The sequence below is a fragment of the Loxodonta africana genome, chromosome 2 (genome assembly GCF_030014295.1).
Source record: "Loxodonta africana isolate mLoxAfr1 chromosome 2, mLoxAfr1.hap2, whole genome shotgun sequence".
Taxonomy (NCBI): Eukaryota; Metazoa; Chordata; class Mammalia; order Proboscidea; family Elephantidae; genus Loxodonta; species Loxodonta africana.
In genome coordinates this window covers 122,599,781-122,621,687 of record NC_087343.1, presented here as the reverse complement: position 1 = coordinate 122,621,687, position 21,907 = coordinate 122,599,781, and the positions used below count along the sequence as shown (strand labels likewise).

General features: G+C 42.4%; 1 protein-coding gene across 3 annotated transcripts in view; it reads left to right on the top strand.

Annotated features, from left to right (window-relative positions):
• Positions 1 to 21,907, top strand: part of MCC (MCC regulator of WNT signaling pathway) — a 542,131-nt gene that overhangs the window by 194,225 nt on the left and 325,999 nt on the right. Inside the window, exon 1 of one of the 3 annotated variants that reach the window (XM_064275034.1) lies at positions 4,228 to 4,843. The exons of the other annotated variants lie outside the window; for them this stretch is intronic. Within the exon in view, the coding sequence (XP_064131104.1) occupies positions 4,787 to 4,843 (57 nt within the window). The 5' untranslated portion in view covers positions 4,228 to 4,786. Of the gene's footprint in view, positions 1 to 4,227; positions 4,844 to 21,907 lie in introns of those variants that run through there. 3 annotated transcript variants of the gene reach the window in all.

Below are 21,907 nucleotides of genomic sequence, written 5' to 3'. Positions count from 1 at the left end.
CTTCTCCTCTAAGCCTACTCCAAAGCTAATCTTAGGTTTTTTGTCCTTGACCCCTTTCTTTCCTCCCCTTCCAGGAAGTTTGCTCCATTCCTGTTCTCTCTTGTATCTCCAGGGTTTCTCTTAGCCCCAGTCTACAGATATGCCTATTCTACCATCTACTCAGTATTTCTTACCTAATCTAAGAGACCATCTCATATCCTGATTTCCTGTCTCCATCAAATTTACAGAAAGAGTAGTATACAGTCACTGCCCCCAGTCCCTCCTTATTCCCTCAGATAATCTGCTTTCTGTCTCCACAGCTTTATAGAAATTGATCTTTAAAGGACATTAATGTGTTTGAAGTGATCTTTTCTCAGTATAAAGACTCCTCTCTCCTTCTGTAGCACGTAATATTGTTGCTGCCCCTCTATCATAACATCTCTTCCCTTAGACTCCCAAGCACTGTGTTCTCCTGGTTATCTTCCTACTTCTCTAACTTGCCTTCCTGGCTATTTCCTCTTGTACTTTTTACCCTGCCTTAAAGACCTGCCTTAAGATAATGTCCTCAGATCACTTCTCTTTTCTTTGTCTTCTCTTCCTTGGCAACTTTATCTTATTTCATGCTTTCATTTATTATTCTAGTAGGGATAACCTCAAGCCCTCATTTCTATCTCAACCCTGAGTTATCTCTATAGCTCCACTTCAAGCTTCCTACTGAACATCTTCACTTGAATATCCAGATGACACCTCGAATTTGTGATATCCTGAACTTAATTTCCTCCTAAACCTATTCTCTTGGAATCTCTATTTTTGGGGCAATCACTGCCCTGTTCCCAATAAGCCAGGTTCTAAATCTACAGGTTATTTTTAGTTCTCTTCTTTCCATTACCCATAATCAATCCGCTCACAGTTTCTGTCTACTCTCTATAGAATCTGCTCCCTTTTTTCCATTTTCATTGCCCTTACTTACTTCAGCCTCCACCCACCTTTTTTTTATACCTTCTGTAGGGTCGGAATAGAATCGATGGCAACGGGTTTGGTTTTGGCTTTTGGTTGGACTGTTGTGATAGTTCAAATGGCACACTTCATTCCCCACTTTCAATTTACCACGTCTGCTGCTGCCAGATTGTGGTGGGCTTGCATCTTATGTAGGGGTTAAGTACTGATGTCAGTATTTGAGAAGAAAATCCTATATATTTAGCATTACCTCTGAAAACACTTTATATTGTCCATAAAGTAGAATCTACAGACATAGTGTTTTTCAGTAATTCAACACGGCCAGTTTTTCTTCCACTCTTGGAACAGATGACTGTTCTTTTGGTCGACTACCAGATGAAGTCATTTGCTTGATTTTAGGGGGCATGTAGAATGAAAAATGTGTATCACACAGAATCACATTCTACACCACTCTATTTGAATTCATGTAAGTTAGTCATGAGCATGATACAAATCTATTGGAATATCTTAAAGTTCTGATCCTTACTATTTCTGTGATCGAAAACCTTTAGTGGCTCTCCATTGTCTGTTAAGAAGTCTCATTTCTTTAGTCTGGCACTCAAAACCATCCATGGTCTGGCTTCGGTTCACTCTTCTAACACAGGTTCCGTTCTAGAATGGAACACCTGACGTCCCTCACACATGCCTTGCACGTTCTGCCTTCATGTTTTCCTCACTGTGGTTCCATTACCCAGAATACCTTCTCCTTACTCCCCATCTCTACTTCATCTGGCCATTCTTCAAAGATCAACTCACGTGCTGCCTCTCCTGAGATTCCTTCACAGAGTTGTCTTCTCCTGGCTCTGCCCAGCCAAAGATTTCCCTCTTCTGAGCTGTAACCAACCTTTATGTGTTGTTTTTATGGCAAGTATCATTTTCTATCTAGAATTGTCATTTCTGTTCATGTTTTATGAGACTGTAAACACTTTACAGCAAGGGCAATGCCTGAGTCTTCCTTATATTTTTGTATTCTCCAGCTCCAAGCACATGCCAGTTCTCAACAGGTATTTAATTAAAATTAATAAATAAACAGTGCGGTTTCCCCTCCCTCCCTATGCAGAAGAGCGTTCCCTGATGTGCTGTAGCTTGGCAGTGCCCCAGAACTTGGGAGCAAGTGCTCCAAAAAGAGCAGCAAACTCTTCTTCATCCTCACATTGCTTCCACCAGGCATGAATGAACTCAACAGGAAGGTGAATGGGTAAGAAGACATATGTAAGTGTTGAGCCCTTTGCTTCTTAAAGAGCAAAATAAACATTCCATTTGATTAAAAAAAGTACCTTTGAAGTTAACAATACAATGGCTTTTTCATAGAAGGCTTCAGGAAATGCCGAGGTCTGTTATTGGGGCTGGAGACATTCTTGTTTCCAGTGTGTAGAAAAAGACTGATGAGGCTTCTTAAGCAATCCTGCAGATCTACTGTTTTCCCATCAAACCCACTGCCTTTGAGTCAGTTCCAACTAATAGTGACCTTAAGTTTTCCATCTTTATGGAAGCAGACTGCCACATCTTTCTCCTGCAAAGTAGCTGGTGGGCTTGAACCGACAGCCTTTTGGTTAGCAGCTGAGTGCTTTGACCACTGTGCCACCAGGGCTCCTTCCTACTACTTTAAAGGATCAGAGTATTTTTCAGTGCATCTCAAGTCCAGTGGGACTTTAGCTTTTACAGAGAGAAAATCCCAGCCTCCCCCTTGCCTCCCTCTGTTGGGGAGAAGTTAGGAAAGACAAAATCTACTCCCAACCCAGAAAACCTCTCCACAAAAATAGAAGAGAAAGAAAAGTTTTATTATTGAATAAGCATTAAACCAGAATGTGATACATCACAGGCAATCTTCTGAAGAGATTGTAGAGACAGAAAGGAATCTCCAATATTATATGTTGTTGTTAGTTTCCAATCAGCTGACAAGTATGTTCCAACTCATGGAGACACCAAATGTGCTGAGTATGACTGCACTCCATAGGGTTTTCAAGGCTGTGACCTTTTGGTCACCAGGCCTTACTTCTGAGGCATCTCTGGGTGGGTTTGAACCACCAACCATGTGTCAGTAGTCCAGTGCTTAACCATTTGGGCCACCCAGGGACTCACATAGCTTAGCGGATACGAGCCATTACATTTATGTTTTCAAATAATATTGTTAATTTTCTAGTGCGTTTATGGACAGATATCTGAAGTTATGCTAATGTCCTTCCAGGAAACTGGGAGGTAAGGATGTGATCTTCCTTGATGATTACATTTCAAAAGAGATGGTTCCCAAGTCCTTGATTTACATGCTTTTCAAAGTTACAGAGAAGCAATTTACAAGTTACCTAAAGTGAATTCTGAAAGAAGAGGGGGAGGAGGGGAGTCTCCCTTATTTTCAACAGGAAGAATTAAAACCTCTTATTTTCAATTTGGAAACCCTGGTAGCATAGTGGTTAAGAGCTACGGCCGCTAACCAAAATGTCGGCAGTTCGAATCCATCAGGCGCTCCTTGGAAACCGTAAGGGGCAGTTCTACTCTGTCCTATAGGGTCACTCTGAGTCGAAATAGACTCAAAGGAAGTTTTTGTTTGTTGTTTTGTTTTGGTTTTCTATAGACACAGCATGTTTTTACCTCAGAGGAACTCAAGCCTGAAGGGAGGCTCAGATCTCAGGCGCTGACTGGATAAAACAGCCCTTTGAATATTTTCTGATTCATACTCCAAACTTCAGAAAGACAAATCCCGCTCTGCTTAGATGAGCGGTTAGATTTTTAAGGAAGGCCTGGGGTTGGGGAGGATTGAAAATGTGAGCCTATCGTACATCTTTCAAGGGATGGGGGCATCTTCATCTTTATTATGGACATGCAGAAAATGTACTCTGGCCCAGCAGCAAAGAGAGTGAGTTTGACAGTGAATTTACACCCTCAATATTGACTTTAGACTGATCAGGGAAAATCTTGTAAAATCTTAATGTACCATGAGAAATGCACAGCGCTGCCCGATGTAGTGTTCGGATTTGCCTTGACCTTATTAAATCATGGAAAGTGGCTCCTATGAGGGATGTCTTTTTTTTTTTTTTTCCCTGTACGATTATTCAGGTGGCTTTTCCTGTTTCTCTCTTTCTCCTGGATTTGGGTCTTGTAATTACTATCGCAGAGATCTGGAAGGATGCCTGCTCTCACAGCACTGTCTCCTCTGCTCGGCCTCCTTGCTCCCCCCCCTCCCCGTTTTTTTCCCTGTTTCTGGCCCCGCCTCCTCCGCTCAACGCGTAGCCAGCAGCTAGACAGCTGTGTTCAATCAGAAACCACTTACAACTCCAGACGATTCAAAGGGAGAAACTTCGGCGTGAAGCGCAGCTCTGCTCTGTCTCTCTCTAGCTTTCTTTTCCTTCACCGGAACCGGAGGCGCGGATCTTCCTGGGTCGGCTGCCGTGGTTTCTCCTGCAGCTCGCCTAAGCTTTCCGGAGTGCGGGAGCCTGCTGAGAGGTGTCCTCCAGCCTTGGAATGGGGAGAGGCGAGGCGCAGTAGGACTGACGAGGCAGCGCGAGGGTGGCATTGCCCGGGGACCCGCAGTCGGAGCGCGCAGGCCGTTCCCCGCTCCGGCTCTGCCGCTGCGTGCGCGCCACGCCACCGAGCTTCTTGCAGCAATGGCTCGTCCGTGAAACGCGAGCCGGCCCTGGCTCCCTTTGGAAGTGTTTGCATCCTTCATTTGGGCTCAAAACTGTCCTGGGTGAAAATGGCTGTCTAGACTAAAATGTACGAGAAGGGACCGAACAGTGGATATACAGCCTGTTAAGCCCAACTCTGAAGCTCCGAGACCTGAAGGAGGAAGAGCCGGGCTCTGAAAAGTGCAGTCATGAATTCTGGAGTTGCCCTGAAATATGGAAATGACTCCTCGGCCGAGCTGAGTGAGGTAAGAAACAGCTGAGGTCGGGAGCTCGAGTTTCTCGGGCATTTTGCTTTTGGAACAAACCCCTCTATTCCGTCCCCCGCCTCCATCGGGCTCCCAGTCTGGAGGCAGCCCAATTAAAAATTAATAGATTTTCTGGATCTTGTTTTAACTTGTAGTGCTACTCAGGAAATGACCTGAACTGGGTTGATATTTCAGCCTGAAACGAGTGGCTTAAAAAAAGGTCCGAGCTCTGGCCAAGGCGTTTTACTCTCCGCAGTCCGGATCCCCTGTCTCTTCCCACCCCCTTCCCCCAGTTTATATACAACATTCCTTCTCGTGGTAGGTAGAATGCCCAGGGATCCCAACTGAGTTTAAGTAACTGATTTGATGGCTGGAGGAAGGAGGGAGCACATTGGATTGTGTTGTCTTCTACTTTGGTCCCACCGTGTGATGCGTTTGGTTAAGTTCAGGCAAGGTGGTCTCTTCTCGGGCGGAGAAGAACGACTTGCGCAGGGAAAGGGGTGTTGGGGAGGAAGCACATCAAAGCCGCTTAGAACTTTATTTCCTGCCCGGGACTGGACACCGGAGTCTTTGAGGCAAGCGCATTTGCAATTCCTGGGCTCTGACAGTAAGATACCCACTTGAGTGTTTGAGAGCAGCTTTGAAATTAAAGCTGTATCAAACAGTATGCAAATATGTGAGCGGTAAGATGCTCAAAGCCACCTTTCTGATGACTTTAGGGATGCCTCGGGCACATCCCCCAAGGCTTTGAGTACCTGGAAAGTGGTGATGGGAAACCTACAGAACTGGGTGCTCCAAAGAGATGGGGAAGTGTCTACAGCAGGAGGCTTGATGGCTGTGGTTTTCGCTCTTAGTACCATCACTGAGCCGTTTTATGGGGGCAAAAATGCTTCTCGAGTATGGCTGGAGAGAGAAAAGGGGAAGAAAAGGAGACCATTGTAAAAACAGCCGGAAGGCAGATAGCGGTGATGTCAGATTACTGACGGCGTAGGGAAAATGAAAGGATGCAGCCTTCACTCCGGGGGAGAGGGCGGGTGGTGGGGGAGGAGAAGATCGGGGAGAAATCGGAAAAGGTCTGCGGCTGGTATCCTACAGTGAATGCAGTTGGCCGGGTTTGGTGTTCTCACCGTCTTGTTATGGTGGTGTTCCTGCTCGACTTGGAATAACATTTTGAAGGTGTTGGATGAATGAGGTAGAGGCATTCCCTCATTCTGGTGTTTCCATCTGTCATGTAGAAGGCTCAGGAGACAAGAGAATTTAATTTAGAAAAAGGAAGCAGGAGGACCTAAGAGATTTTGGCCAACTTTACATGCAGAGGGGTGCCCAGGTGGCACAGTGCTAAAGAGCTATGGCTGCAAACCAAAAGGCTGGCAGTTTGAATCCACGAGCTGCTCCTTGGACATCCCGTGAGGCGGTTCTACTCTGTCCTACAAGGTCACTGTGAGTCGGAATCCACTCAAGGGCAACAGATTTGGTTTGGTTTTGGTTACATGCGAGGAGAGGTCTCAAATCTGAAATAGAAGCCAGGGCCCTGGCTGCCTAACTAAGCAGTATTTAAAGAGAAGCCTTTGACTTCTCTATTAATGTCATCTAAAAAGCAAAAACTGACACGGAGTCTTTGCCAAGCCGTTCAGGTTGTTTCTCTTTGTGGTGGTTTCAACTCTCAGTCACCTGAAGTATGCTGCTCTGTTACCTTTGTTTAAAATGAATCACAGATTTAGGATGAGGGTAGCTAGAACACTGAATGGAGAAAAAAGAATCTGGATTGACTTTAATTGTATTGGCACAGTGGGTGGGTGCACTGGATGAGCAGGTATCTATGAAGCTCAGGTGCAAGGTAAAATTCCATTCTTTGCCTAGTTAAGCCCACTCTTTAGTTACTCACTAGAAAGCGTGTGGCCAAATGAAAGCGTTATATGTACTGTGGCCCCAGAATTAGTTAGAATAGTAATATTTGAGCATTATAAAATATAGTCTAGTCGTGTCCCTAAGGAAATAAGTTTCTGCCCCAACTGTATCCTTTACCAAATTTTCTTTTCTTTCTTCGTGTCTGCTGATTCATTTTTTCTTCTTTTGAGCCAGTTCTAGGTTCCATAATTTAGTTGCTTCTCTGTCCTTCCAGTCCTAGTTTCCCTGCAGATTGGGTAGTTATAATAGTTTGTAAGGGTAGTTATTTATTTATTTATTTTACATATTTTAAATTAGTCTATGTGTAAAGAGAATTTGTAGTGGAGTGAGAATGAGGTGAGGCTTATACCATGTGGACCTTAAATCTTCGTTCAAATTTAATCAATTGAAATCTCAGTTCAAGCTTAATCAATAAATGCTTCAGAATTTACCATTTTCTGTAATATCCATAGATTAGTGTCAATTCATTTGTATTTCTCGAATCAGTTCTTTTGTGTAAAGGAGAGTTTCTTTTCCTGTAATTTTTCTTTGTTTTTAAGCACTGGTTTTGTTTTAACTTCTTGTGGTGTAAAGTGGCCACCCTCTTTTGATGTTGACTCCTCCTCCTCACCTGGAAGCAGAAGTAATAAAAACCCTCAGTGGCCCCTTTGTGTCATATCTCTTACTGCTCAGGAGCCTCAATGGTGTCTGGAGGTCACCATGGGGTCAGATTCGGCCTGAAGTTGAGCAGGCATTGCATGGGAAGGAAGAGCTCTGAAAGGACCCAGCATTATTCCGAGATCATAAACAAGAGGCCTTTCTCATTGGTGTTGACTTGTGAGCTTACCTCCTTCAGGAGGGTCCTAGTCACAGGAGTCATTGACTCTTTGACAATAATGTTGACACTGACTCCATAACGTCCTTGACAAGGGGGAGTGACTTTAATCAATTCTAGTTGTAATCTGCTGATCTCGTTAGTGAAAACAGCAAGCATTGGTCAACAGTCGAGGTGTTGGCCCCTGCCCATAGTGCTCCAGGAAAGCTTAGATACAAGAGAAGCAGGGGGATTTGGATGTGAGGCATACATGATTAGGAGACCTACAGCTGAGTGTCGGGCATGCGGTGTTTTGCATGTGTGAGAACCTTAAGCGAAAAACAGGAAATTCATGGATGTGTTCCTTTTGTTTCTCTAGTTTGAACAATAGCCTGGAAGATTCTGTGAGTTGATTACAGAAGATAGTAAAGTTGCCTCTACCTGTAGCCATTCAGATACATTTTATTTATCTAACACCACAGATGGCTTATATCAAGTCTGAACACTTTCATCGAAGTGTACTAATCCTTAGCATTAACAATAGAAGTGTAAAAGGAAAATTTGAGGAGGATGAATTGGCTACTGCTTCTTTTTTCTTAGCTGTTAACTGCCCCTGTCAAATACTCAAATGATGGTTTTCTTCTTTTAATATGAGGTTAAGGAAGGACTTCAATGTCAGCCAAATCAAAAGTACTTAGAAAATTAAATGTTAAACTTTCAACTCCACTGTCTCACCATCAAGAATCTGAGCAGCCACACTTTTCAGTGCCATTAGATTAAATTCTCTGCAAGGTTTGTCAAGGGAAGGCTCTTATCTCCATCTTCATCCTTATGGGTTATAGTGAGCAGTTAGCTCTGTCTTGGTAAAACCTGTGAGGCCAGTATGTAGTTGAGCCTTGCTTCACCATCACAATCAAATCTCTTGGCTCTGAGAATAAATTCAGGCTTCAGGAGGAAGATGTCTTAAGGTGCCGCAATATCAGAGTAAAACTTGAATTTAATCTTCCTTTCAGAAAAGCTGTCTACTGGATCTGTTTGTTCTATGTATGTAGGAAAAATAAAAACTCATCTTTGTTCATTCCTGGCAATCATTAAAACCTCTGAGGATGGAAAAAAAAGTTTTTTTCTTACTCAAAGAATAATTTGTCCAAAGCAGTCAATGTATATTTTTTTCTTCCTTTTAAACATTACACAAACAATGAACATGTAAAACTCTCTTGTCACTATTTGCTTTGAAACCTAGACAGCTCCTGGGAGCCATACTTTGTTTTTCTCTCCATATCTGTTTATTCAAAGCCCTTTTCATCAGATCATTACACTTCTGAATCTAGGCATTTATTTGTTGGGGAACCCCTGGAACCCCACCTCTTCACTGATGCTTTAATTAAGTACAATTGTGTAGAAGAAAATTGCTGTCTAGATTATTTCTGTTAACTATACCCAAGTGGCCATCTCACAGATATACTTATTCTCCATCATCAAGTTATAAAATATCAGAGTTGGAAGTGGCCTGAGTGATCATCTAATATTCCCACACCCCATTATTTATACTCCTTTGTCTTTTTATAACCACACTTCATTGTAATGGTTTATTTAATGTCTGTCTAAGCACCAAAAGAGCAGTGTTAGTATACGTGGTGTTTACTACATTGACTCCAAGACATCATGCAGAGGTTGACACATAGTAGGTGCTCTGCAAATGTTTGAATAAATGAACACCTTGTTTCTTCTCTCCCTTTCCTTTTTTGTAAGTGCAAAATTTGAGGAACTGATGTTAAGTGCTTGGTTTGAGGCTTTTTTTTTTGGTTACCTATTTTTTTTATGACTATGTAAGGAGTCTCTGGGTGGCATAAGCTGTTAAGCGCTCAACTACTAGCCAAAAGATAAACAGTTTGAACCCACCCAGAGGCATCTTAGAAAACAGGCTAGGTGATCGGCTTCTGAAAGGTAAAAGCCTTAAAAACCCTATGGAGCAGCCTACTCCGCACACTTGGAGTTGCCATGAGTCGGAATCAACCAATGGCAACTAACAACAACATGGCTATGTAACAAACTGCCCCAAAATTTAGGGGCTTAAAATAACAACAATCTTATTTGCTCATGATTTTGCAATTTGGTTGGAGTTCGGCGGAGAAGGCTTGTGTCTGTGACGGGCTAGAGAATATGCTTCCACCATGGCTTAATCACAGGACTGGCAAGCTGGTGCCACTGCAAACTGGGATATCACCTCAGTTCTCTTCCACATGGGCCTCCCCATGTGGTTGCTTGGGCTTCCTTTCATCATGGCCTCTAGGTTCCAAGGAGGGAGGAAGTGGGAGCTGTCAGTTCTCTTAAAATGTAGTATTCCAACTGGCACAGGTTCACTTATGTGTGTTCTATTGATCAACACAGCTATATGCTCAGTCTATATTTAAAGGGGTGAAGAAATAGAACCCACCTCTCCAAGAGGAGTTTGACAAAGAATTTGCAACTGTTTTAAATTCACCTCAGAGGCCACAATTATAGTAAATGACAGAGCCTTGTCACAACCCTGGTCTCTTAATTTCCAATGCCTAGGCGATCGTTTTTGTTTTTATTTGGTTTTCACCTGTTCATTGTATGATTTGCAATAGCCAGTATTTTCGAAGTCCTTCCCAGGTATCAACATGTTTAATTATCAAAAAACTATGAGATATAGTCTGTTATCCGCATGTTAAAAACCCAAATTCATTGCCGTAGAGTCAATTCTGACTCATAATGACCCTGTATTAAAAAAAAAAAAAAAAGTTTTTTTTTTTTTTTTTTTACAGGTGCAGAAATTGTGGCATCGAGAGGTAAAATAGCTAAACAAGGTTATACAAGCTGTAAATGATAGGGTCAGGATTCCAGTCCAGGTAGTCTGTCTCCAGAGCTCCTCTATTTGTACACTGTTTCCTTTTATTAGTTTCTGTTACTGCTCTCAGCTTTTGATCAGGTTTTTAGGAGGGCTTATTCTATTTAATAAGCCTGTTTAACTTGGTTTGTATTATAATCTCTCTGCAATATCCAGATAAGCATTCTTTATAAAAATGAAATGGATATGATTAGAATAAAGGGATATGTTCACTGATGGCACCTCCAAGTGGCTGAGGAATTCTAAGCATAAACTTTCCAGAGTCCTAAAAGCAGTTTTGTCAATAGGGAATAGTTGATCCTCATCCAGTAGAGGACCTAGACTGCATGGCAAGGCAGCAGCTGGTAGCCAAGTCTTGAGAAAGCAGTTGCTGAACATGGCATTGAGGCCATAAGTCAAACCCAGTGGGCAAGAAGTAAATAAAGCCACAGAGATGTTTCATGTGGCAGGAACTGAGGTGGTAGTCAAAGTAACAACAACAACAAAAAAGTAGAGGAAATGTAGTATGCGAAGAGGAGAATGGTGAAAAGACCAGGCAGGTGATCAGGGACTGAGAGAGCCACAGACTTGAACAGATGAAAATGTACAACAGCAACAAGAAAACCTTGATTCTCAGCAAGTGCTTTGTCCAGTTGGGAAGCTTTTATATTAACAGCAAGATTTTTCATCTTAAGAAAGTGCCTTAAGGGAATGTTGCTGCTGGATTTGAAGTACCAGAACCTTGAGCGAGTGGGAACACCTATCTAGAATAGGGAACGTGATGGTGATACTCAGGAAATAAACTCAAGGTTGTTCTCCTACGAGCTCCCTGAAGCTAACTTACCCAAGGCAGGTCATGTGGGAGGCTTCCTCCAAAACGAGACAGCAATTGGAAGATAAAACAAGCATTTATGGCAAAAGTAAGAAGTTGTTGATGAACAAAGAATTCAAATTTAGTTTTTGATCCCAGAAATCAAATTTCAGAAAACCAAGAATACGTTTTAAATATTCTGGGAGACGGGTTTATGTCAGAGAAAGTACAGCATCAGACAAGCCAAAAAGAACCCAGAAAACTGATCGATGTTGAGATATGGATTACTTACACAAGCAAGGGAATGTCATGACGGAGATAAATCATATGCAGATATTTTCTTGGACGCTGCCCCAACCACACCTACCTGAACTCTAGCAGTGGAATCTTTCACTCTTACGAGAAGCAAGTGGAGAATAACCTGGATTGCACAGATAAACAGAAGTTTAATTTATAGAGTAAATACTGGGATAGCAGAGCTACCCTCTTTTAAAATTTTTTAATTTTTTATCAAGTGCCCTTTTTTCTCTTGCTGAATGTAAACACTCAAAATTCGTATATAGGGTAAAGAGGATACCTTTTGGAAGATTTGACTGAGATTATAAGGTACCTTATATATACAAATCTTTCAGTGTATTCTTTAAACTCAGCAAATAGGTTACACCTTGAGAAAGTGGTTGGGGGTGTGGGGGAGGCGGGAAACAACCATAATTAGCAGCTATTGATTCTACTTGCCGTACAAAAAGCTATAGGTTAGAGTTTAGGTTCACTGTAGGTTAAAGTTACTTGTAAATAAGCAATAAAAGCCTGTGGGGCTGGGAAAGTAGTGTGGCAAAAGCTACTTGGTGCTTGTTTGGTGGGATATTTTGAGGGAGATTCCTTGTTATGAGTTTTGGTCAATGCTTAGAACACATGACAAGGGACATGGGGCCAGAGATTAAATGAATCTTAAACCCAAAAAAAAAAAAAAAGTGTCTTAAACCAAAGTAGTTTGATTACTGGGAAGAGAAATCTTCAGGAAACCTCAGTGTGAGCGTACACGCCTGTCAGTTAAAAACTCCAGCTGGATTTGAGAATAATATTGAAGCAGCAGTCAAAGGAAGAATGCCAACATGGAAAAAGATTGCCTTAGAGTTAAAAAAGCAATGGAGTTCTCTGGTTGGTTGCATTGTAAGTGTGGGAGTAATTGCTTGTCTGTTTTCCTATGGGTTGTGTGAACTTGTCCATAGAATACATGGCACATTTCCGACTCCTCCTTGCTCTCTAACCCAGCCCCTTCTGGCCTCTCCGGATTAGTTGTTCCTTCCTTCACCTGTGTTTAGAACACTTAACTATAATCATTCACGCATATGTCTGCCTCTCTGGGGAGACCGTGAGATCTTTGAAGGCAGGGATGGAGTAAAATTGTTCATGTATTGCCAGCGTCTACCCCAATATGTAACATCTTAGTGCATCACTAAACTTCAAAGTCATTTGTTTGGACCAGATCCCAATTGCCATTTTAGTGTGACAGAAGTGTTACATTGACTACTTTTTCTATTTGATTAAAGTACACATTTGAGTAAGTAGATAGTAACCTATTCCCTGCTCGTATATTCATTTAACAAGTATTGTGTGTCTTCTACATGCCAGCTGTTGTTCTTAGGTCACAGCAACAAACAAAACTGACAGTCTGGATTCTAATGTATCCTACATTGTAGTGGAAGACAGACAACACATATAGACAGACGTATGTCTGGTATAGGGTTATTGTGTCTTGGAATCGACTCAATTGCAACTAAAAACAACGTAAAGAAAAAATATGCAGGGAATGAAGGAGAGAGGGATGTTATTGTAGTGGTCAGGGAAGACCAAATGAAATGAGATGAGTCATGTGAAGGTGGGGATGAGCATTTCAGGCAGAGGGAAGAGAGAGGGCCAAAGTACAGAGGCCAGAACATGCTTGGAGTGTTTACAAAGCGGCAAGGAGGCTGGGAGGCAGTGAGTAAGGAGAGTGTTGGAGATGAGAAATTAGTGGTGGCCAGATCACCTACAGTCTTCTAGGCAATGGAAGAGAATCTGGATTTCTCTGGACAGTTTTAAATATAGATCTGAACTGATGTCTTAAAAAATCCTTTTCATATGTATATATTTTTCTGGGCAGGGTGGAGGACTTGTGGGGAGGAGGAGGAGCTAGCAAAGACCCTTGAGCAATGGCCAGTGGGGTAGGAGGAAAATCAAGAAGGTCATTTCTCAAGAGCCAATTAAAGAAAATATTTTCAGAAGAGAGTAAAGAGTGGGCAGCCATCAAATGCTTCCCTTTATTACTTTATTCATGCCTTTAAAACCTATATATATTCCCAAACTTTCAAATTGTGTCCTATTTTATGTAATCAGAAATAACTGTTATACTCCATAAAAATAAACTGTAATTATTTTTTGACATCTCAGTATATTGAGTTCATTTTTGCCTTAAAAGAGATGGTTTAAAGAACTGAGTGGAATGGCCACTACCATTTCAATGACTTGAAAATTGCCTTCGCTTGATTGATGGTCCAGTGTTGATGGAAGCTGATGGTGTAGAATATAGGCTGGTTCTAAATTAGGAAAACTGGGCTCTACTTTCTGCTGTCATTTGGACCAATTTCCTTCAATTATTTAGAATCACTGACTTTATTTTTATGAACCTTAATATCAGTTTATCGAGGTATAACAAATATAGCTCCAAGGAGACTGGAATGCTGATATTTTTTTCCTATCGAAAAGCTACTTGGCAGTCAGATCATGACCAGAAAGTTGTCTGGTAAGCATGGAATCAAAGAGGATGCTTCTATCGGAGGTACCCTTAAGTAGATCTTCAATTTGAGATTTATCTTGTCCAAATCTTTTACTTGACTGATAAGGAAAGTGAAGCCTGGATAAGGTTGGCTAGTGGGAGAGGGAGTTTTTTTTTAAACTCCCAGGGTGTTTTTTTTTTCCTTGCCTCTCCTGCCTCAACTTCCTGTTTCTGTATCACAGGATGTTTGTTGAGCCTTAAAGTATGCAAGATGTGTTTTGTAAATATTCTATCACTATTAAAAGGAAGAAGTCGATTTCTTCAGTAAATCCTGTCTACACACAACACTACTACAGATCGCACTCTTAAAATAATTAGAAGAATTTGATTTCAGCTCTGTGATTTTTGGGTTTATTGTAGTTGTTTGCCTTCGAAAGGTTTTTATTGGCCAAGTTTGTTGGGGCCTAGAAGGTATAAAAATTCAGAAGAGCAGTTGCATTCTGTTTTGGGGGAATGATGAGATGGGCTTACCGTCTGGCTGGTTTGCCAGCTGCTGTGAGTTGTGGGTGCACAACCCTCTCCTTTTTCCGTGTCTGATTTTCTCCGCGGTTGGGGCTTTGCAAAGCACACACTCCTTGTGGTAATTCCAGATGGAGTGAGAGTGAGTATAAAAAGAAGCCTGAAAGTGAACCAACTGCTTATCCAGGGAAAACAAATGGGCTCTACCCAGGCCCTTGAAGCTCTTCCTTGGTACCCAGGACAAAGGGACACTCTAAAGAGGGGCTGTGGCCAGGTTACATTTCACAGGCTGAGAACCAACAACTCTGCTTACTACATGACTAGATGATCTCTAGCAATGCTAGAGTTATGTCATGGCATTGGAAGAGTTACATTTCTCCACTAACAGGCTGTGATTTCACAGTCTTTAAAGAGCAGTTTTAGGAGAGGGCTTAAGCGAGAGAGGCCTGTGGAGGGTAGTCAGGAAGTCTGAGCCTGGCCTGTTAGATTAGATAACTGTGACTTTATTTCTTGGTGCCGTGAATCTAATCCTGGTTAAACCATAATCTAATTTATTTCCATGTTTGATTGGAAACACTTGTGATTAAGTGCTTGGGTGAGAGTAAGCATCATATAGGGAACTGTGGGAATGGGATAGTCCAGAGGCTACTTCATCTGGACTGTTTAACAGGGTACTAAGAGTGAGTTGGGGGAACAATAGGTGAGTTGTACCCCCGAACAGGAGGAATTTTTACTTCCAACTTAGAATGGGTACATTTACACTCAAATTTGGGCTCTTCTTCTTTGGTGTATCTCCTGAGGTAAGCAGGGGGCAGAAAGCAGTATGCCTTCTGGTGTGACTGATAGACTTCCAAAGATTGCTTCTTATTTTGGACATCTGAGCCGCTTATGAAACTACTGTCTGGACACGTGTGTAATTACTGCTGAAGTAAGTGCCTGTTGCTGATAAAGTTGCCTTCAAACCCTTTAATTCCCCAAGTGTCAAAGAGGGGACATCTTTCTTATTTGACATTAAAATGTCCTCATCTAGCTATCTTGACATACTAGGGTCAGGATAACATGCTGAATGACTAGGAAAGGCCTCTCTGTTCAGCCTCTCTGCTAACTTCTCCACCAGGCCAAGTCACTTGATTCATCACCTCAGTTTCCCTGTCTATGAAACTAGGTTGTGGTAAAGTTGTGGGCTCTGAAATCATAGCTCTGCCGCTTGCTAGTTAGGTGATCTTGGGAAAGTTACTTCTCTGGGCTGCTCATTCTTCTTTATAAAATGGTTATAATAAGAGTACCTACCCCAGACAAGTGTTATAAAGATCAATGACATAACCCATGTAGTGCTTATCACAGTGCCTGGTTAAAAAAAAAAAAAAAAAAAGTCCTTGCAGTTGAGTCAGTTCCAACTCACAGCGACCCTGTAGGACAGAATAGAACTGCCCCATTGTTTCCAAGGAGCACCTGGTAGATTCAAACTGCTGATCTTTTGGTTAGCACCTGTAGCTCTTAACCACTACACCACCAGGGTTTCCAGTACACAGTAATTGTTAGCTAATGCTGATGCTATTATTACTATTTTGCTACCAAAATGCTTATTTGCTCCAGTAATGGTGCCAAGGAGAACAGAATCACTTTATATATATAAGCATTAGTAGGAGTCATTGTAAGTGAGCGCTGAAATAATTTAATATAAGTTCTTAAATGGAGACAAATAATGTCATGAAGACAATATCCAGTGAATCCTGAGGGTCCGACAGCCTGCTGATGATTTTCTTTCTGGACCTTGATGTCTAAAGGTCATTACCTTTTTGGCAAGTCTTAGAAAAGAAAGGTGTTAATTTCTTTTTTAGATGTACAGAGCCAATACGCTAATGAGCAGAAAAGTGGCAATAGAGATTGCTTTTAAATTTTATTTTGTACTATATCCCCAGATGTAGGGTCTTCAATTCCTTGAATGCCCAGGCACTGACCACCATTCTGATTGGAGGCATAACATGGGAGAGGAAAAGCACTGCAGGGCACATATCCATGTCCAGAACAGGGATGCAGTACAGAGACACAGACTGTGTTCATGTGTTACGTAACCCTTTCTTTCCCGGAGGTCAGGTTTTATCAGTGATATACACTTTGTGAATGCCCTTACAAGCTGTCACATGTTAACTGCAGCACTGGTGGGAACTCTGCTTTGGGGTAACAATGCTGTATGGAGGAGGCATGGGGGGGTGGAGGGGTGGTGTTGAAAGTGGGTTTGGAAGGACTTGGGATGAGCCCCACAACAGTGAAGGCCATCTCTGTTTCCTTGGTGGCACAGTGGTTAAGAGCTCAGCTGCTAACCAGAGGTCAGCAGTTCGAATCTACTTGCCACTCCTTGGAAACCCTATGGGGCAGTTCTATTCTGTTCTAAAAGGTCACTATGAGTCAGAATCGACTCAGCAGCAATGGGTTCCCCCCCCTCCGCCCCCGTTGGAAAGTTTTTCTTTATTTAAGCCTCTGGTACTCTGTTGAGGTTTTGTCTCTAATGGTCAGAAAGGAAAAAGTAGCGGAATGTTCCCTCTAGCATCTTCAAGTTGTTAGGCAGTTTGGTCATTTACTGAGGATCATGTACCTTGAGGGAAGTGGGAGGGAAACTGACAGGAGCCACAGACCTGAGCCCTCATTTCTGACACCTGTTATTTTTTAGTTGTGGAGCTTTGGATCTTCTTGAACTTCCCTCTCTGGCTCATCTCCGTGAACTCTGTCTCCTGCAGAGATGCTATCCTTTCCTGTTGCCCTTAAACTACCACCTCTAAGGTGTTGCCTCATGAATCTGTGTTTCTAACCCAGATTGATCTGAATATCCATTTGGTAAAGGAGAAGTTTAGGTCTTGAGTAATACAGAAACTTCTTGTAGTCACTATTCTTCCTTCTCCAACCCCTTCTGCCCTCTCAAACCAAAGCTCATACTCGTTCCTCTTTTAGCAGTGATCTTTCTCTCTTTGTGCACCAGCTCATCTTCTAGGCCCAACAACATGTCCCCTCCTCTAGGAGACTTTCCTCAACTTGCAGTTAGTGCTAAGTACCCCATGTGGTCTGGCAGCACTCTGCTCATTCCCCTGACTTACCACCTAGGGCTCTATAATACAATCTGTTCATGTATCTCTGTGTCTCAGAAGCTTCCCCGGGGAGGGCAAATGCTGTCTCTCCAGAAGACATTCTTGCAGCATGGTTGACAGGATACATGATAGTTAAGAATGATAAGAAGTAAAAAGAAAATAGGACTAAGAGGCTGGAAAGATACACAAAGAGCTACCTTGTTGCCTTCAAGTTCGGCTCATAGTGACCCTGTAGGACAGAGTAGGACTGCCCCAGACTGCCCCATGGAGTTTCCGAGGCTGTAATCTTTATGGAAGCAGACTAGCACATCTTCTGTGGAGCGGTTGGTGATTTCAAACCATCAACCTTTCCATTAACAGCTGAGTGCTTAACCAGTGCATACCAGGGCTCCTTGTACACAAAGGGCAATTATCAGTGGCAGAAGGAAGCCCCGTCGTCCCTCTCCCTGAGGTTAGATCCTGGCTACACCTCCCCTCTGTCTCCTTCTCAAAGCAAAAACTGAGCCCCATGGATCTACCCAGTAAGACTGGGGTTGTAGTATTTTGCTTCCAAATGAATCTCATGGAAGCATCTGCACCTGACCCCTGGGCGTTCTCTCTTGGGAAGCAAAGAGGTCAACTGAAGTCTGATTGGAAACAGCTTCTGGTCCTAGGATGCTGAAGTAGCTCCAGGAGCTGGAATTGTTGCAGATAGTGTTAGAAATGATAAATGTGAAGGATAGCAATATTATGTTCAAATACTTCAATTGAAGTGATAAGGTGCAAAATTACTTCTGTTTCATCTTGCAAGTATTCCCTTTATGCATGTCAAAGGCTAAACTACAGTTTTAAAAATATGTTACTTTCAGTACAACAAAACCGTGGTTGTTTAATGATGTACAATAATAGTTCTGATATTTAAAAGCATCTTGTTAGAAATTACTGTTAAATGTATATTCGTCATTGGTCATTTAATTTAAAGTAAGATTATTAGCATTCATGAGAATGGTAACCCACTGCCTCTAGCCTTATCAAATTAGAAATGAATATGTAATATTTGAGGAAGGTGGGGGGGGGCTAATTCTCTATATAATTGTGCCCTGAATGTAAAAAGACATCCTTTCTTACAAAGTTAGGGAAGTCTATGCTGTTAAGCTTCAGTATTCACTTGCCAGTGGCAGAAATATGTTAATTGCTTTTCTTGGGTGAATGATTCTTAATCCTGTGGGAAAGATAAAGATTTAAATTCATTTCACTAATTTGGGTTTTTAAAAATATCAGTGTTCATAGGTTACTACAGTATAAAGCTAATAAGGGATTCCAGTGAGGTTTGGGTTACTGGTTGGATCTCATTCAAAATGTGACACTGTAATGTTCCTCAGAGGTAGAATTAAGTTTTCATCAAATCAGTCAGCTCAGGATGCTTTGGATGACTCTGAGCACCCTGAACCTCTGGCGCTTATGTGGGCTGGACGGGAAGATTGGCTCGTATTCTACAAAATGATGAGGCTTATAAATGCCACTTAGCACAGCAGTTGGGATCAGAAAGTTAGCATGATCAGTTGTGTGGTTTATGACTTGAAATGAACATTTTCATTGCTATTCTGACTATCAAAGAGCCCAGTTAAATAAAGACTAATGGGCTTTCCCCTTTACATTTCTCCCTTTAAGTCACCAAGTAAATTGAGAAAAAAATTTTAATTGCCTTTTTAAAAATTTTGTTGTTGTTGAGAATATACACAGCAAACATACAGCTTTTTTTTTTAATTGTAGTAAAATATATGTAACAAATCATTTGCCTTTTTAACATTCTTCACACATAAATTACTTTTTTTATTGTGCTTTACGTGAAGGCTTACAGAGCAAATTAGTTTCTCATTAAGCAATACACATATTGTTTTGCAGCACTGGTTACCAACCCCACAATGTGTCAACACTCTCCCCTCCTTGATTTTGGGTTCCCCATTTCCATTCATCCAGCTTACCTGTCCCCTCCTGCCTTCTTGTCTTTGCCCCTGGGCTGGTGTGCCCATTGAGTCCTGTTTTGTTTTATGGGCCTGTCTAACCTTTGGCTGAAGGGTGAACATCAGGAGTGACTTCAGTACTGAGTTAAAAGGGTGTCTGGGTGCCACTCTTGGGGTTTTTCCAGTCTCTGTCAGACCAGTAAATCTGGTCTTTTTTTTTTTTTTTTTTGTGAGTTAGACATTTTTGTTAGACATTTTTCTCCAGATCTGTCCAGAACCCTTTATTGTGATCCCTGTCAGAACAGTCAGTGTTGGTAGCCGGACACCATCTAGTTGTGCTGGACTCAGTCTGGTAGAGGCTGTGATAGTTGTAGTACATGGTACATTAGTCCTTTGAACTAATTTGTCCCGTTTGGCTGCGGTTTTCTTCATTTTCCCTTGCTTATGGGGTATAAATTACTTTTTAAAAATACTTTAATAACTAGTAGGAGGAGACCAGCTTAAATGAAAAGACATTCGATAGTAAAATTCTGGCAGCCTAAACTTGACTATATAGTGGTAAAAGTTAAGGCAATTATAGTACTTAAGGTGCTTGGTGTGGAACCCCTTAGCAGTAAATAATTTGGCTTTTGGTTCTTCTTCTTGCAAGTAGAACCACACCTGAGGCCAATGAGTGGGGGCCCAATGCTAACTAAGGCTCAGGAGGTTTATGATTACATATGATGAGGCCAATAAAGGCTTTGGAGAGAGTGAACATTGTGCTGTTGGCAGGGTAAGTACGTACCCTGGGCATATGGAAGCTCTCTGCCGAGACCCCCTCGTAGACCTCCTCTCTGTGTTTGTGTCCTTTTACCTTCTAGATGAAAGATAGCCCTTTCCCTGCAGTTCACGAGTCTTTTCATGGGATTATGGAGCTCAAGAAACAGAAGGGCAGGAGCCTGCTGCCTGCTAACCTAGCCCAGGATGAATGGGGATGAGAGAGGAAGAGCTGCATGAAGCAGCTAGAGCCTGGACTGTCCAGAGAAGGGAAGCTCAGATTTCCCTGGACCAGTTAGATATTGTACAAGGGTAGCACTCAAACATGCTAAACACTTTGCATGCATTTTTATTTTTGGTCATTCCCCTGCTTAAAACTCTTCATTTCAGGGCATCTAGCCCCTTAGCCCCTGTTGACCTCTCCAGCTATATCTCTGGCCACTTCTTACCCTCACATTCTAGCCTCTGGCCAGCTCAACTACTTTTAGTGCCTTCAATATATACTTGTCTCTTGACTTCAGAACTTCATATTTGCTGTACCTTTGCTGGTACACTATCCATATCCTCAACCTTTACTTATCTAGCTTCTGATAATCCCGTGGAATTCACTTTAGATGTTAGTTCCCTTGGAAAACCTGCCCTGAATTCCCATCCTGGTCTAGGTTCCATTCACTCCCTTGTGCTCCTATGGTCTACGCAGGTAAGTATCAACATACATGTGAGAATGGAGTAATGCCTTGTTGGATGTTCAAGTGAAATATCCTTTCTAAAATTATATACTGTGAGAACCTGGATAAAATTATATACTGTGAGAATCTTGGCCTGTGAGCCAAAATGGCGGAATAGACTGAGGCTTCCGGTGAGCTCTCTTTACAACAAAGACCCGAGAAAACAAGTGAAACAAGTATATTTATGACAAGCTAGGAGCCCTAAGCATCAAAGACAAGCTTAGAAAATGAACAGAGGGGCAGGGGGAGGAAGAGACAGTTCAGAAGCGGAGAGAAGTTACCTGACCTGAACTGCCAGGAGCCCTCAGGCACCATTCCCAAGAGCAGCGGCGGCTGGCTGGTACTAGCATTTGGCCGCAGTTTCCTGAGGGAGAAGCAGCCAGCCACACAGCCTACTCACACCTCAGGAACCAGAGAAGAACGGCGCTCTTGGCAAAAGCTAAGTACTTGCATAGATTTTACCATGTCCCCCCCACCCCCAAGCTGGTTTCAGCGGCTGAATTCCCTGGGCCTGAGATAGGCCTTGTTGAGTGCATAGAGCCATCTTCCCGGCCTTGGGGAGGAAAAAATTTGCAATTGGGGGAAAAGATAATTAGCCAGCTCCACTAACTGGGGGAGCCAGGACAGAAGTGGCTCCTGTCCAGGCATAAATGGTCCATGGACTTTGAATACCTTTCCCCTCTGCAGGGACCTGTGTGTGCCTATTTCAGGAACATAGGCCCTTGTTGGCAGATTCCAACCTTTTCAGCTGTGCAGTGGAGAGGTGGGTGTTTGATATTTGACATTGCTTTGCCTATTAAACAGGGTCCTCACCTACCCACATCAGGGGCCTAAGGACTGGTAGCGCCACTCAGGTCACCTAGCCACCCGCAACAGTGGTCCAAGGATAACTGGTACCTCCCAGTTGTTACAACCAA